Consider the following 17579-nt stretch of genomic DNA (forward strand, 5'->3'; position numbering starts at 1 on the left):
AAAAGCTCTCACATGAGTCCACACAACTATTGTCTATGGTAGGACTGCAAGACCAAACCCATCATATATAACTGTGTGATACTCTGATATAATATGCACTTACTACTTTGAATTAACAGAACAAACTATGATGGGGTTTCATTTCAGTTGCTTCCCAATCCACACACTGGAATACCGACCATTTCACAGTCCATCTCATTAATGCATACTAATCATCAAGTGAACCAGTTTATCTTTTATTTAGGAAAAACATATGAATTGTGATAAATATAATCAGAAAAATTAGCTCAAATATACAGATACTGTTGTTCAATTAGCCATTAAAGTAATAGCTGAAAATCAATGTGGAGTTTTTTTCCCCCCAAAGAATACAAACTGAACTCTTCGCAGGATTTTTTCATTAAAAAAGCATTCAGGTACAGTGAAATTCAGCTTTATAGGAAAATGTAGACAGTCTCAGCTAAGTCCCTGTTGATTTTAATCCCTGTCATCTCCCCAGCATTGCTGCAACAAAGTTAGTCCTTAAAATATATTCCAAAGTAAACTCAGACATTCAAAATCTACAGTCATTCTTTGCTTTAAGTCAATTCACAGAACTGCTGAAAAAGTAGACATTTCTATCTAATAGTACAAAAAGGTTCATATAGAAGATTCTTCTCTTATACAGTTATATTACACAGCTCTAGACAGGCCCAGCAGGCTCTTCTCAGAACCGGATGCTTCTGACTAGGTAAGAGAAATTACAAAAATAAGTTAGTTTCATTGAAGCCTTGTGTCTTATTACAACTATGAGCAGTTTGTAATCTATTTTCCAGTTCTTTAGGCCTAGATTCAGCAAGTATACAGAAGCTGAACATTGCTCTCAATAAATAGTGAGATTAAATGTGTGCTCGAGCGGTCTCTGTCAGAATTTAGAACAAATTTTTATTTTAGTATAAATTCAGTGGATGGCCTAAAGCATCTAAAACTCTGAACCACGGCAGCATCAAACTGTGCAGCCATTGCTCAGACAACATTTCTGTGACCTTTAATTGACAAGTGAGATGGTTTTTTACATCTCACTGGCTGCAGTGCTTCCCATGACGAATCAAAGTTTTTCTGTAGTATATTGTATCCTGCCACATTCAATTTTATGACAAATACCTCCAACACAGACTTCATCGATTTCATAAGACCACCATTGCTGTGCCTGTAATGCTCAGGGCACAGACAGTTGGGATGCTGGTTTGTCAGTTCCTGCAACTTTCTACCACATCATTTCATTGTCCCGATGCCACCTTCTGTGTCCTGGGCTGTGTTCATGCCCTGGCCAAGGCTGTCCCTCGGCTCCAAAACCTTAGATGGTGCCAGGAATGAAACCCACAGGCCCCAGGCTCCACTAGCCAATGCTTCATCTAACTTTATACCAATCAAATCAAATTGCTGAATTATCAAATGCTGCATAATGAGGAAAATATTTGGGTTTCAGTATTATCAAAAAACTGAAATGGGAAGAAGTACTACCATTTTCTTTGAATGAAGCACAGGGACTCGAAACCATGTGGGTCAGCATTTTAGACTTGGTGATGTGATAGCATTGCTATCATTGTTCTCCACCACCACAAAACCATAATTTTTAGGAACAAGTGAAGTTAAAAATAGAGTAAGAGAAAGATTTGGACATCTGGGCATTGTAAATTAAACTAGGCTGTTCATAAAAGTTACCAGAAAAAAAAGAAAACTTTTAAAGGAGGTTGGTTTCTCATCACAGTTAATAGCTTTACTGAGTGTCCCCAGCTCAGACAATACTGCAATCACATTGAAGAGCTTTCCTGCTCAATTACAATCTGGAAATATATGGGTGTTACCAAGAATAATAATGCTTTTTCACACAGACATACCAGAGCTTTTCATAAACACTAATAAGCTCAGCTTTCAGTTGCTCTGCTTCTGAGGTATGTGATTACCATCACACATTTTAATTTTTAGGCCACATGTTTCTAGGACTGACTGCCTCACAAATTTGAACACAGTGTGCTTTATATTGTATTTAGATGAGAAAGTGCAAAACATCCAACATTTTATATGTGAGAACTAAGACACATGAACTAATTCACAACTAAAGTACTGGCATCTTCTGACATTCAGTATTATACTTCCTCTCTCTTTTCCCCGGCCAAAAATACAAAACTATTATTCCTTGACAGGTGTTGACTTCAATAAACACTAAATTCTTTTACCTAGTATTGATAAGATCTACGACGTCAGGTCTGGATCTTGCTTTATTTGAGAATGTTCTTCTGTTTCTGTGTTATCTGTTAAAAAAGTAGTAATGAGTGAAAAGAAGTGGAACTTCCCCACCAATTTTGTTACTGTTGTACTTAAGTAAAAATTTATAAAAACATGAAAAGCATTAATTATCTTTTTCAACTATTAATGATAAATTAAAGCATATTCACAGCAATCTGGTTCTGTGGAAATTACCATTTCCACTGCAATGTAAAGCAGCTTAGGATCTTAAGAGCACTCTAGTTCTTAATGAATGGAAATGAAATTGCCATTAGTAGGACTGCTTCTCTCTTAACTAGATACAGACTTTTGCATTATTCTATTTCAGTCTGTCCAAAACAAATTTTAACCCTAGCTAATTTTCAAAGCACAGTATCACACAGGAAGGCATTATGATATGTTTAAAAAAAAAATTCATATTGGCTAAAGCATTCATCACCTTTTGATACAGTTTTATTCATTGCAGGGATGCTTGGAGGTAAATCAAAGGAATCTCGTGTCTGTATAGCACTGTCCATATGACCCAGAGGCTGATTCTGTTCCTTTTACAGAGAATATGATGCTGGAAGGAAATTGGTTTTTCCCTGAAGTTGTTTGGAAGGTTTGGCGTGGGAGTCATTCATCGCTACAGAGCCAAGCTGTTTCACCACATGATCATTTTATACCTTCCAGCCTAGTTCTGGAACCATTTTGGGTTCTTTAGCCACTGTGTGCCTTTTTACAAAAACATTTCTGTAGTTACAGTGTCTGAAGCCAGTTTTGGATAACAAATCCATAACTACACTATTCTATCTCTTCCAAACCATCACCTTGAAGGCTCACAGTTAAATTTCCTCCACATGACAGTATTCAGGAACAACGGTCTTTCTCCTTCATCATCTAGCTTCAGCAATCCCACAGAATTTTGGCATGATAAAGACATCTGATGTTCCAGCCTTCACAACTGTGAGCTTAAAATCTGCAGCTCAGCTCTGCTGTGACTCACTCTAACGTTTGCCTTCTTTCTGTCTTGATTGCTGCAACAGGGTCGGTCCATACTCCATGACAGACTGACTTAAAACCCTTGGAGTGAACCTATAACTCAGCTTGTAACATTCACTCCAGTTGAGAATGTTGGCTTGGCTTAGAGTTCAGTGACATGACAGGGAAACTGAAGCAATAGAGACTTGAAAGGGAATTTCCATGGAAAAGGGTACAAAAGAACAGGAGCATTGAGCTTTGCTGCTTTCTCTCTGGGGGCAATGTAAGCAGGATTAGGGAATGAACTGAAGTTGAGAGTCTCAAGCTGAAAATGGCTGATGCACAGCAGCTGCCATCCCAGGGCTGTTGGCTATGTTGCCAACAAGCTGCCACAGACACATCAGCGAACCCTTCTCGGGACCACCTGACACAAAGGCAGCACCCCAGCAAACTACCACAGCACCTTGGATCACCTTGGAGCCACAGCAAAGACAGCTATGGCCATCCAGGGTCATGCTGACAGGCTGGGGTATAGCAGAGGCAGCATTTACAGGAGCAGAGCACACAGCAGACAGTAGCATCCCAGCTCTCAGGTCAATTTGGTATTCCTAATGCCCCAAGACCACGTGCAAAAACACATGGGGGACACAAAACCTACAGCTTCCTTGGTCTTACAGAAACCTACGTACTAGAAAACACTTCACCAAAAGGGTTGTCCAGCCCTGGGAGAGGCTGCCCAGGGAAGTGGTGGAGTCACTGTCCTTTAAGGGATTTAAAAGCTGTGTAGATGTGGCACTTGAAGAGATGGGTTAGTGGTGAGCTTGGCAGTACTGGGACAACAGTTTGACTTGATGTTCTTAGAGGGCTTTTCCAAACAAAATGATTCTGGGATTCTGTTTGAAAAGGATACAACTCAAGTATGTTCTTGGACAATAGGAAAGTTGGATGTTTTTCAGAGTTTAAGTGCTAGAAGAACAACAATACTCCACTCCCTTGCCCACAATAGAGTACATCCAAGCCAACATGGCATTCAGAGTTCCAGATGACGGCAATCACTCGCATCAATTGTAGAAACTACCACGCTGAATAATTGGTGCATCATTCAGGATATGAAGAGTCACTCAGAGCCTATGTATAGGCATGACTCACCAACCACAGATAGTTCATAAAACTCCTTTGTAAAGTTATTTAAATAGTAACTTTTGCTGTAAAGTATTTTTCACATGGTGCAGCATGATATTACTGTAAATGAAGAAATGTGCCAGGAACCAATAAAAGACCTTTTTTTTTTGTTTTGACTGACCTGACTTTAAAAACAGATGCAACTTTGTTCAGCATTACTTAAAAAAATTTGGTGATAATAACTGAAGACAAACACTTACCTTCTAGAGATACTTCTATTTGGCTTGGTTCAGCTGGCTCTTAAATGAAAAAAAACCCAGTCAAATGAATATGAATATAGTTTCAACAAGATGAATCAGATTGGGGAATTTTCTCTGAAAAAAGCACCTCATTTTTCTTTAACAATCAGAGTCACATCTCTTTGTCTGAGATAAATTTGTATAACTTTCTATAGTCTGCAACAAAATATAAAAAAACCTGAAACATTTATTACATTCAACTATGCAACACTTTCTCTTCCAAGAATGGTTCACTGTGGCAGACATATCACCAAGACCCAGAACAACGTAACATACACAGAATACACCGAATTTGGAACAGCTTAAAGAAAGAGTCGCCACTTCTCCTAAGCATTGTCTTTGATGGCAAGTATGTGTACTTTGGGGGAAGAGTGGAAGGTGCATAACAGAGGACAAGAAGTATGTTTCAATTCCATGCTGAGTTTTCTACTTTCTCACATGGATTGTAGATGAACATGTTCTGGGAAAAACCATTTAACCTTTTTAACACTGCAGATGTTAAGGACTGACAGACTGCAGCAAGGTCACAGACCATCAGCAGCTGATCTCCTCCCTCCCACACTTTCACATGTAAACAGAGGAGCCAGTAGTTTCCTTTATAATAATTTTCATCATACAAGTGCCCCTTATTCTTAAAATGTTTTTCAGATGTTTTCTCTTCATTTTCCAATTTCTTTGTGTAATGATTTATTTAGTCAATTGCAAAAGTTCTCCCTGCACTACACCAACTTAGGATACACATTTTTAAAAGATGTATGAACATTTAGAAACTGTATTGGATCAAAGTGAAGTTGCCTAACCACATTTACTTTAGTTAATTCACAGCACAAAGCCAAGCTCTCCGATCAGACTAAGGTGATGTGTGTGCAGTCCCAGACACAGTCTAGCAGAGGTTACAGAGCAAGCAGAAATTCCATCCAGACCCCATTGCCAGCTATGCAGGCAAAATTCACTTGGCTGAACATGCAGACATGCACACATCTGAGTTAAGCAGACATCAATAATTGGATACTGAATTGGCTTTATACATTGCCCCTACTAATCTTTCTTTCCAGCTCACTCATCATCTGCAAAAATCAAATCAAGGAACACACCAGTGACACAGCTCAAAGAAAATAGAGGCACTTTCCACTAAATTATTAATATTTAACAGCTATAAAAGTGTTGCACACCATTTCTCAAAATTAAACGGCTCATCATGAGCAGCTTATACCTAGGACATGACTCCTAATAACATCTGCCAATAAGATGCATACCCCACCCCTCCTGAAAGAACATGTGTTAGTTACACTCTGCATCACCTGGTAGTACTGCAGCTGCTGCTGGTGCTGTAGGTGGTGCATCTGCTTCAGCTTCTTCTATCAGGTCTAAGATTAGACATGATCACTGTTTAACTTCACAATGAAAACAGTTCACATGCAACACAAGGACAACCTTTGAAACTGCAAATCCTGAAACTTGGCACATAACAGGTTACTAACACTTGTGATTGAGATGCAGTTCCAATTTTTCTGCTACAGGAAAAACATTCCCTGTCTTGCCTGCAAGCACCAAAAATTTCCTCTTAAGTTTCCACGTGTTCTTCAGATGAAGAAAAAAACATCATACTTATAACCTAGTAGGCTCAGAGCCTTTCAGTCGTTCACCTTGGTATCCATCAGTATCAGATCATTTTGATCATAATTAGTGGACATAGATAATGGCCAAACCTGGTCCATGACCAATCTGCTCCCCCAGTCCCAACACACACTGACAACTTATGCTGAACTGACAACAGTTCAATGGATTCTTTCACTTCTAACTGAATTCCCTGGAAATACTACTACACATTTACTTGCCTGGAAGGCTCCCCCTTGCAAACAGACCTCTCTCCCACCTCAGAATTGCACCTAGGTCTGGTGAGCAGGTCAGTGGGAGTTAGTGGCTACAGTATCTTCTTGAGAACACCTCATACTTGCAGTGCATAGGCCTCAGCTTGTTAGCTGGAATACACCAGTGGCTGAATGTATTTGAACAAACACTGGTCCGCTAAGGCTCAAGCTGGGTAAGGCCAAACTGTGACAGTTTATTTGGCCTCTGAATTTCTAATCTGACATTGGCTCACAAAGAACACGACACAAGGGACACTGTAGTGACAGTGCTTTGTGGTTTGTTTTTTCTCCTAAATTACATCTAACAACCAGGTCACAACTACTTTAGCAACCAAAAATACTGTATCTTTCCCTCCCGCTACCCCAAACAATTTCATTGTCAGGGCCAAATTGGCCATGGCACTTCAGCTAACTACAGTCTGCCTCTCAAAACAGTTATAGATTCAGCAGAATGCAGAATTTTTCACTGGAACACAGTTGTGCAGCTACTGGAAAGCTCTTGCTTACTAACTGCTACTGTGATGGATTTAAACCTACAATGTAGAAACTCTCATGTAAGTCTGTTGCTCAGTCATGATCCTAAATTTCTTTGGGACTCTGCAGCTGAAAAATACAAAATCAGTGTCTTGCATTTTCATATCAAGTCAATGCTAATCTTATACTGTTTAAACGTAAATTTATCCCCCTGCCCTCAAGTTAACGGAATATACATGTTTAGTCAGGAAATCTTAATGAGAAATACACAGACAAGAGTTATACAGAGACCTTAACAACTTGGGGCCTCTGCCACTAAAACACAATGTAGAAAATGAGTCTTGGTAGGTTACAAAAATACATTTGTCATCAGTGTCTCATAAATACTTACAATTGTTAATCACAAGTCCTGGAAATGGTCTGGAAAAAAAAAAAAAAATTATTGACTCTAAAATGCACTGCATGGCGTTTCCTACCAATGCAACCTCCCCATACCTTCTATAACAGAGGTCAGGCTAAAAAATGAAAAGAAAATAAAGTAAAACAGAAGGAATAGCAGCTCTTGGGCACTTTGGTTCTTCCAAACTAGCATTTTGGAAAGTAACATATATGGGAGAGCTAAACCCTTCCCTTGGTCACTGCTACTTAGCAAGGGGTCACCTCTTCTTCAGGGTTCAATTCAAAAACACACATCAAAGCCCTTTTGGTTAGAATATGTCATGATTAAGGGTTGAGAACTCAGATTCCTTAGTAAAATCTATTTAAGAAATTTCTCTCTCTGAAGATAAACTGAAGCTTTTACACTCCTGTGAAGTCTCAAATCTATGATTTGAGAAGTTACAGAAACTGATAAATTTTTATTTTCAACTCCTCCTTAGAATGATTCCAAAGTTTAATCTACTCTGCTTCATGCATACAAATTAACATTGTATATATATGTTTGTGTGTATATATGTCTAGGGAGATATACACATACAAATGAAATTCTGTTATACTGTAATTGGACAATATTGTATTTTTAAATATTGAATAGAAACCAATAAGCTCTGGACTTGTCTCAAAACTTGATATTATGATTGGGAGAGCAAGGCCCAGAAAACTATAGGACTTTTTTACACATTATGATTAGGTTTAAACTCAAAAGACAGCTCGCTGTAATATGCAGTATTAATAATACGCCCTTTGTCATAGTAAATTGGACATGTCCTCCTTCATTCACGCTAGGAACATCTGGGCTTCATTTGACCTGATATATTGTTACCCAAAAAGAGCCAACACGTATTTAAAGATGTACTACAACTTCTATTCTCTCACATTTATTCCAGCTATGGGGCTGTGCTCACAATCTAATTAATGGAAACTACATACCTAATGATAGTAAACTTGATAAACTTTGCTGATTCCAAAATCTTCCTCATTGAGCTGATTTCCAGATAACTGGGTGCTTTAAATGCCACACCTGGAGGCATTCCATCCACCAACACACAGCCAGGGTTGTTAGTGATTTTTCTGTATGGAACTTTCACAGGGAAATTCATACCAGTGGCTTCACCTAAGTGAGAGAGGTCGTGTTTATTTTCAAGCCTACATTATTTATAATTATACTGAAGTAAAAGTCCTCAGATATTAAGAAACAAAATGCAGACCATGCTTTCTATCAGATCTGAAACTATGACAATTCACTTGACAATGAAATGATTACAGTGTTGGAAATGAGGTTCTGGATTGCACTCATGAACATTACTATGAGAGCATCAGTCACAACTCTAATTCTGACAGTTCAGAATGTGAAAAACACAGATTCTGCTCTTAGAAAAAGGCACAGAACAGGATAAAAAAGGAGATAGCTACACGAAGGAAAACAAAGCATTTCCTGTAATGCTATGAAAAGCAATTCAATGCAGCACAAGTGAAGGAACTTCAGATATGGAAAACCAGGTCATTACTACTGTACAATGCAAAGTAAAAAAACCAAACAATACTATACACAGCAAAAAGGTTAAATTGCATTTTTAAAATTAATCCCAAGTATTAAGAGGTCAGGATTATGAAGCCCTGAGAAGAACCATGGACTGCCAGCAAAATAAATACTTCATCCATGTTGACACAGAAAACAGGAAAAGGGAAGGGGAACTGTGAAGCAATTTAGACTCTTAGGACTTTGTTTAAAACACCAAACTGCCTACTTCACTTAGAAAAGGCTCTTTTTGAAGTCAAAGCACAACATTCATATATAATTCTCGAATTTGTTCATTTTAATGACCATGTATATAACTCACTGTGAGTGAATATTCATTCAGTAATTTCAGTATGAACACCATTAATTGCACCCACACCAATGTAAAAATGGGGAGTAAGAAGCAATTACCAAATTTCTGGCTAAAAAGATCATTTACTTGCTCTCTCAATTGTCTGGCTTTTTCTACTTTTGGCAGTCGCTCACTTTCATCATCTGGAAGAAATTGTTAGAATAGCATGAGAATTAAGCACAGATTTCCCCCCCTGAAGCTTGTTTATCCCTGCATGTTTACTCAAAGCAGGTATACCCAAAAGCTTCTAAACAGACACTGTCTTTGTTCTTCATTTTAGCAGCAACACAGACTTGTAGAAATACACAAAAATAGATGGTTGGTAAGAAATTACAGAATCCTAGAATGGTTTGGTTTGGAAGAGACCTTAAAGATCACCCAGTTCCATACCTCTGCCATGGGCAGGAATACCTTCCACTACACCAGGTTGCTCCAAGCCCCATTCAACCTGGCCCTGAACACTTCCAAGGATGAATCTGGGTTTACTGTCTAGAGATGATTTTGTAAAGTAATTTAAACCAACAAATTGTATTTTACTTTCTTACGGAACATAGAATGGTATGTAAAGGTAAAAGCAAAGTGATCATTCAATAGATGGCCATAGCATGCAACATTTCTCATGGTTTCCAGTGAATTCCAATGGATGTAGTAAGTGCCTGAGAAAGCAGTAATTGGTGTTAAGACAAAGCAGTTCAGCCTGCATGGTCATTCAATTCAGTCCAAGTACTGACACATGGAAGTTGTCAAGAACTGCAAATCAATATTTAATTTATTGCATCAGAAAAATGTGGATACTTCTTAACAGGTGGTTGAACTAAGAATATTCTAGAGATGTCACTGATGAAACAGTAATGAGTGTTAGATAATATTTAACATCTCAGCAAAACCAAAAAGGTAAATTATGTTCTTTGTTGACTGTATTTCAGCAAACTAGTTTGACTGTAAGAAAAAACTTCATCAAACTAAACAAATATCATGAAGAATATAAGCACAAGTAGTATGATGTGAAACCAGCCAGTATACACACCTGGTATGGTTACTTGAATGATGTTTAGGTCTTCAACACCTGCACTTGTGTTCTCTACTGTGTTTTTTGTCGTCCTTGTTGTATTGGCTTTACTGGATGAATTATTTTTTCCTAAGAGGATTAATTTAGAAAACATTTATAGAGAGCTCAGAATCTTCAGTCTCATCTATAAAGAAAATATTGCAAAACAACAAATATTGGCAAAGTTTTCAAAGAGGACCTAGTTCCAGTTTCAAAATGGGAGCATTTATTCCATGACCTACCTACCTGACACAATTTTCGACCGGCTATCTGTGCTCCTGTCTCTGGCACATGTGTCATTTAGATGATCTACATACTAGGAGCAAATCTCTAGACCTGAATAACTCCTGTGAATCCTACATTACTGGCTATATTTTGATAGAAGGTAGTAAAGAATATACTAGTGGCACAATTATTTGTGAATAACTTAAAAAAATTAATACTCCCTTATTAAGAGCTATATTTAAACTGTAACTGGTAAGTGTTTTTCCCATCTTAAAAACAAACAAGCAAGCAAACAAACCAAGCAACTGCAATGAAGAATAAATCTTTCAGGAATTTATGAACACCATGCTGCTCCCATAATTAATATTTAACCCTTGAAATAAACTGTTATCTAGAAAGTTAAGCAGTTTCAGAACTCACTTTGGGGGCTTCTAGCAGAACTTTCTTTGACAGCTGCCTCAAACATCTCAGGCCTGCAAACAGATTGAACATTTTACATACAATAAAAAAATTGTAACATCAACATTAAAGAAAATCCCATTTTCTAAAAATGGTAACTAAGTGATATCCTCTCAGCCAAAAAGACAGTCAAGAATGCAGTGACTGAGAGGCTCCATAACTTCACAGAATCCCAGACTGGTTTGGGCTGGAAGGAACCTAAAGCCCGTCCAGTTCTATGCCCCTGCCATGGGCAGGGACACCTTCCACTAGACCAGGTTGCTCAAAACCCCATCCAACCTGGCCTTCCAACACTTCCAGGGATGGGTCAGCCACAGCCTCTCTGGGCAACCTGGGTCATGGCCTTGCCACCCTCACAGTGAAAATTTCTTCCAAACATCTAATTTAACCCTGCTCTCTGTCAGTTTAAAGCCATTCTCCCTTGTTCTATCACTACACGTCCTTGTAACTTCTCTTGCCACTGTTTCTGCACTGGCACAGGAGTATCTAAACCTGTTCTAGGAAAGAGAAAGAAAATTCTTACAGTCCTCACTATACAAATCTCCACTCCTCAGCTCTCAGTACACAACCAGCAAGCTTTATGAGTAGCCTGTAAGTGCTCCTTGCAGTAGGAACTAAACCAGTGATGGGATAATTGTAATGGGTTTAGAAATATGGACTCGCTCTTCCTCTCACAACAGACTCTAAGAGTCTTTCAGAACAAAGAGATTATTTTATCTTGTTCCACCTGCACAAGAGCTTTCCAACCATTTCCTCAAGTACTAAAAATATTCCACTATGTATTTTATAGAGTAATTTAGCAACTTGGCAAAACTAAATTTCATTTTTGGTCCACATTTCAATTCTCATGGAACAGATTATCAAAGACATATGGGAGTCTTACTTTTTAATAACAAATCTTATTTTGGATCTATTTCTCAGGATCTTCTCAAGTCTTGGAATCCCAAAAGTTGAAGGTTGGCGGAACGGGACCCCCTCAGGTAGTCCTTCCACGTAGAAAACCTCTGGGAAGGATTCAAACAGTGCATATGGCACCTTCACTGGTTCACTGTGTCCCAGAGCTTCCCCTGAAATACAACAGAGCAAATAAGGTACCAGTTACATGACTGATGTGTACAGAAATAGAATACCCCTGGTATAAATGAAATAGAGTAGTTGGCACATACATACTCAATTAGGTAGAGCCAGCAGGCTTTGCCTTTTTTTGTGACAGCTATGAGTATGCAGGAAGAAAATTAACAGTTTCAAATGCAACACATTCCATTGCAGTAAATCTCACCATAATTGGCTGAAAATTAGTAATTTGCAGACAGCTCATGCCACTGGCTTGGTCTGCATACAAGACTATCCCATCTGTATGCCACTTTGTTGAAGGCAATGCATTCTGCCTCTGTCTCTTCTAGAGAACACCACCAAGGGGAGGTGAGATTAGTGCTCTTGTTCAAAAACCCGCACTCAGAAAAGTAATGAGAAGCCATTACTTCCAAAAGTCAGTAGTTTTCAAACAGCCTGCACTAGAAGAAGTGCTGGAATATAATGGAACACATTTCTCCAATACCATCCATAACCCATAACCCATTTTGAGTCATGCAGAGTCAAACAAAGTCCCATTCATATGCAGAGTGATGAAAGCTTAAAATGATGTGCTAGTATGCAGAATCACTCTGTCTGTGGGTCATTAAAAAAGCTGTAATCCAACTACAACTTCTCCATTTTCACACCCAAATAAAATAACTAGTGGAAATGTGACACTGGATTGCAAATACATGAGAATGAAATCTAAGAATTCAGATGGGAAACTGTAAATTACACAAGGTTTGCAGGACTTCTGGAATAAACATATTAACACCTCTCATACATCTAACTGCATGTTCGTAAGAAAGGCATCTTAGTAAAAAAGAATCAATAAACATACCACATTTTTCATTAAAAAGATTTTCAACTTTCTGCTTCAAGTCAGTAATTTTGGCATTCCACGCCTCTGCCAGGAGGAAATTGGAAGAATTAGATCAACACTCACACAATGAATCAGTCTTTGAATAATATTTTAATAAATATTTAATAAATTATTATGCTTGATAACTGATTTACTATGGCAATAAAATGTGCAAAATGGCTTTCATTCTGCAAAATAATATTCACATAAATCCTCGTATTCCTGAAGCTTTGAAAGATACTGTCACTGGATAAAGCAAGGGTGATTAAAACCAAAATTAATCCAAGAGTGATCCAAATTTACAGTATCCGCATAAAATTTACTCATCTGAACTGGCACCCAAAATAGTGGCAGACAGTTCCTCATATGTTCAGTGACACAGCCCTGAACATGCCTCTCTCCTGAGAACTTTAATCTCTAGCACAGTTTCTACTTTAGTGGTGAGATTAAATGTTCACCTAGATCAGCATTTTGTTTGACAGCCATCAGAGCAATTACTAAACCGATTTACTTGTGCCTGCACTAAGTGGGCCACGGCTGGTCTATGAAACTAAAACCTCAGTCAAAAGTTCAAAAAAGTTGCAGATTAAAAAAAGCCTAGGTCTAACACCAACAGCCAAGTTCAAGAAAACTGTACACAACTCTGAATATGAATACCACCCATGCCAAATCAGTATCTCATTCATTCTCAATTGGCTCAGTAGGAATAGATAGTTCCTTTCTTATAGATTTTATGACCATACAGCTAAAAAAGAAAGCATAGGGGACAAAAAAGATAAATTTACAATTCCTATACAAACATCAGCAAATAAACCCAGAATGTAAGGATGCTGAAAAAAAGGTTTACTGAGACACAGAACTACTTACAATTACTTTGAATACAGTCACTCATCTCACTTGACAATGAAGAATTTTTCTGGACTGCAAATTGACCTTGCTTTCAATGCAGAGATTTCTGTTCCAGAGCACTGCACAGACAGGCCTGGGCCTCCATGGCCAAAAAGCTCTGGCCTACATTCATGATTCATGACTACATGACTTTCAGTCCTGTCCATCCTTTCCTTTACTGATTTTCCAGAACTGGAGAGCTCAATCATGGTAATCATGCATAATGAGCTCTGATAGATCATGGCTTACTAATCTTAGTTCAAATCCTTCCTGGTCCCTACACCCCACCTAGATATCTCTGCACAGTGACGTCAATATTTCAAATTTGGGGAGGGCTTGTGAAATTCATGCACAGTATCACATCTCAGCTAGGTTTATGCACTTGGTGATACTTTGCACCAGAAAAGTCCTTGAAGGGTTTGCAGCATTGTGCAGTAACAGACCAGCAAAAATCTAGAACTGACTCTGCACTCGAATCAGTAAGATCTAATGGATCTTTGCTGCATTTGTACAGCATACTCCCTATATCATCCAGGATTTCTCTAATGCTGATTACTCCACATAATGAAGAACTGAATGTACACAAAAGCAAGAACTTCAGTCATTCACTAGCTGTACAACAGAACATGAACTCGAAATATCTGATATGTAATCAGGATGTTCCACACCAACATTAAAGGAATGCATGTGTGCTAATTCCCCCAACACTTACCAAAAGAAAACTCTCTTCCTTGTGGCTTCGAATTTGTATTGGATCCATTGGTTTGAGAATTAGTTTGAGCATCTGTTGTTTGTGCTTTATTAGGACCTATGAAGAGACATTACATAAATAACGCAGAGAGCAGAAGCAAGACATCATACAAAAAGAAGAACACATCAAACTTGATTTCTAGAGAAATCTTCAATTTTGAATCAAGAGTAGAATTAAAAAAAAAGCCTTTAAGAACTTCTAGAGTTGTATTTAAGCATTTAATACTACTGATCATGTCTGTTATTTCTCTGCTCAGGACTACATCAGTTCCCACATCTCTGCTTGGAATAATGGGCCCAAGCAAGCTGTCAAACTCCAGCATTTTACCTAAGCATAATCTACACAGTATCCAGTTTGTTTCAGAAATGAAAAATAAAACTGTTTCTATATTGAAGTGCATCTGGAGTCTTGAAGTGGAACAGAGTTTGCTACATGAGGTGTACGTTACTTATGGGCTATGAAAGGTTAGAAGAACAGAAAACATCAGAGCAATAAAAGAATATCAGAAGAATATTTAAGGATATCTTCCATACTGTCATCAACAGTAACTTCAATCTCTGGGACACTTGAATTATCTGCAGAACTTCGTGACCTTTTTGAACTCCTCGGACTAATTGCTGGAAGCCAAAAGAACACAAAATGTAAAGCACAAATCCTGCACAGCTAACAAAAACAGCTGTATTCTGAGAATTCTAACAAACTGAACTAAGTACAGTCTGAACAGTAGAACCTGAACAATACAGTGATGCTCACAACCTTAAAAAGTAGGTTTAGTGCTCTTGAAAAAGGCACACCTAGATTTCCCACTAATTCAGAACAAAAGACTTTGTTTTTTCTAAGTGTGAAGGAGAGTTTTGGTACTTTTTATTATCTAAATAACAAAAACATGACTAACATCTGAATTTTCTACGGAAAAAATATTTTTTTACTCTTGTCTTAGAAAACATCATTATTATTTATTGCAGTTCACAGCTCTCAGTTAAATGGTTGAAGCCATTGAAAGTGAAATAAAAGTTGTCAAAATTGAGTAAATTCCATTTTCTGTACTAGAATAGTTAAGTAAAAAAAGCAGATACATTTATGGTTTGAGTGTCTTTCTCAAATAATAGCAGATTTGGAGGCTACTATGCTAGATCATCTTAAATAATGCCTTTTATTTACAACATCTGTATTTTTCAACCACAGAGATCTCTTAGTCTGCTAGGGAAGCAGAAAGGAAGTATTTACAAATTGATGGCAGCAAATAATACTTAATTGTTTACCTTTTGTCTTTATTTTATTAGCCAGTCTTAGAGGCAAATAGGAAGCGATAAGCTCAGGCCTAGAAGTTGAGCAGAACAAACCCAATCAGTTGCGAGACAAGTAATACAGCAAAATGTTACAAATTTTTTGGAATTCAGTTGAGTTCCAATTCACAAAACATCAGCTCTCTAAAATGAAATTCTGTTAGAAGAATGGATGGCTCTCCATCTACTATAAGCATGAAAAAAAGTAGAAAACATAAAGCTGTATTTTCTATTTTGCAATTTTCTTCTGGGTTTACTTCAAGGAAAAAAATACAGAAAAAGGGAAAAAAAAGGACGGAAAAAAGCTTCCATTTTGGTCCAAAGACCATTTTTCCCCTCTCAATTCTTGATGCATGAAACACACAATTTATACATCTACAGAAATTTAATGAGGAATGTATGTCCTTGTATAAGAAAAAACATACGTGCAAAATATTCTTTGTGTTTCATGGAAGCAGAATTTAGGTAGCATTTAAAGCCTAGAGTTGCTGGGAATGGAGTCAAATAACTTCAAAATCAGAGGTAAAAATAACTGAATCACAAACGTACTTCTTAATAACAAATTTGATTTTGCCACTTCCACGGACAATTCTTTCAAGGCGTGGAATTCCAAACCATGTGGGACTTCGGAAGGGGACTCCTTCTGGCAAGCCTTCAACGATCAAGGACTCGGGGTTTGATTCAAATACAGAATAGGGAACTTTCACTGTCTCTGAAAGCCCCAGAGCTTGGGCTGAAAATAAAAAATAAATGATAGATTACACACTTAAATGGGTGGAATTTTATCTCAAGTGATTTTAAGAAGTGTCTTACAGAAGCTCTGCTACTCAAAGCTAACAATGCCCTCCCCACCCCCCAAAAAAACCAGAAATATTTAAATATATTTAAACAGATTCCCTATTATTTTCTGTGGAGTAACTAAAAATGGGGACTTGGCCCATCTTGTTACAGATAATATCTAATATAGGCTTGCAGTACCTAATGTTTTATTTTGAGAACTTCTTTTCATCCAAAAGCTTTTGTGCATCATCTCTTGTCACACAACTGGAAAAATTAGGGCCTAGGATGCTGTTATAAAAACATTTATGTCAGTTTTAGGAAAGAGTAAGTAAAACATACGTAAGAGGAGTCAAGATTTCCATATCTGTCCTAGTATACTTCTGATGCTTAAGTAAATACAGTAACATTCAAACAGATGAGTTTTAAAATGCAGCAGCACAACAAAACAGTTCATTTAGCATTTAACTTACCAAACTTTATATTAAATATATCTTCTACTTCCTTTCTTAGCTTTGTGATCTTGGCATTCCAATCTTCTTTCGCTGAAAACCAGAAATAGATGTCAGAGAATCGCCCAGCTCTAGATACAGAGGTACATTTGAACATACTTCTTTCAACATAAAAACTTCAAAAATAACAACACAATCACATCTGAGAAGACAGGGACATACAATGAGTAATCATTATTAATAGCAGCTTAAATGATACACATAATTCCCTCTACATAATGAAAAATCTGTTTAAATGTAGTTACAAATTTCAAACACTGACCCAAGTTCAATAATCTGTTCTTCAGAGCCTTTAGATGCAGGAAGAAATTATTTTAGTGGTTCTTACAAAACTTGAATTAATTAATCATAGTGTATAATAACAGTCTTTAGAGTAGAACATGAGGATTTAAAG

At 37.5% G+C, this 17579-nt stretch overlaps 1 protein-coding gene across 1 annotated transcript in view; it reads right to left on the reverse strand.

Moving 5' to 3' along the window:
* Positions 1–215: 215 nt before the first annotated feature.
* GTF2I (general transcription factor IIi) overlaps positions 216–17579 on the reverse strand; it is a 78593-nt gene continuing 61229 nt past the window's right edge. Inside the window, exons 18-33 of the mRNA XM_042026582.1 lie at positions 17147–17218; positions 16446–16629; positions 15873–15931; positions 15144–15227; positions 14572–14667; positions 12951–13016; positions 11919–12102; positions 10997–11049; positions 10331–10441; positions 9363–9446; positions 8363–8546; positions 7386–7414; positions 5951–6016; positions 4611–4649; positions 2220–2294; positions 216–726 (exon numbers count right to left, since the gene is read on the reverse strand). Coding sequence (XP_041882516.1) covers positions 2236–2294; positions 4611–4649; positions 5951–6016; positions 7386–7414; positions 8363–8546; positions 9363–9446; positions 10331–10441; positions 10997–11049; positions 11919–12102; positions 12951–13016; positions 14572–14667; positions 15144–15227; positions 15873–15931; positions 16446–16629; positions 17147–17218 — 1370 coding nt within the window. The 3' untranslated portion in view covers positions 216–726; positions 2220–2235. The remainder of the gene's footprint in view (positions 727–2219; positions 2295–4610; positions 4650–5950; positions 6017–7385; positions 7415–8362; positions 8547–9362; positions 9447–10330; positions 10442–10996; positions 11050–11918; positions 12103–12950; positions 13017–14571; positions 14668–15143; positions 15228–15872; positions 15932–16445; positions 16630–17146; positions 17219–17579) is intronic.

The sequence above is a fragment of the Corvus kubaryi genome, unplaced genomic scaffold (assembly GCF_017639235.1).
Source record: "Corvus kubaryi isolate FWS band 111438036 unplaced genomic scaffold, C.kubaryi_AGA036_p1.0 37284, whole genome shotgun sequence".
NCBI lineage: Eukaryota > Metazoa > Chordata > Aves > Passeriformes > Corvidae > Corvus > Corvus kubaryi.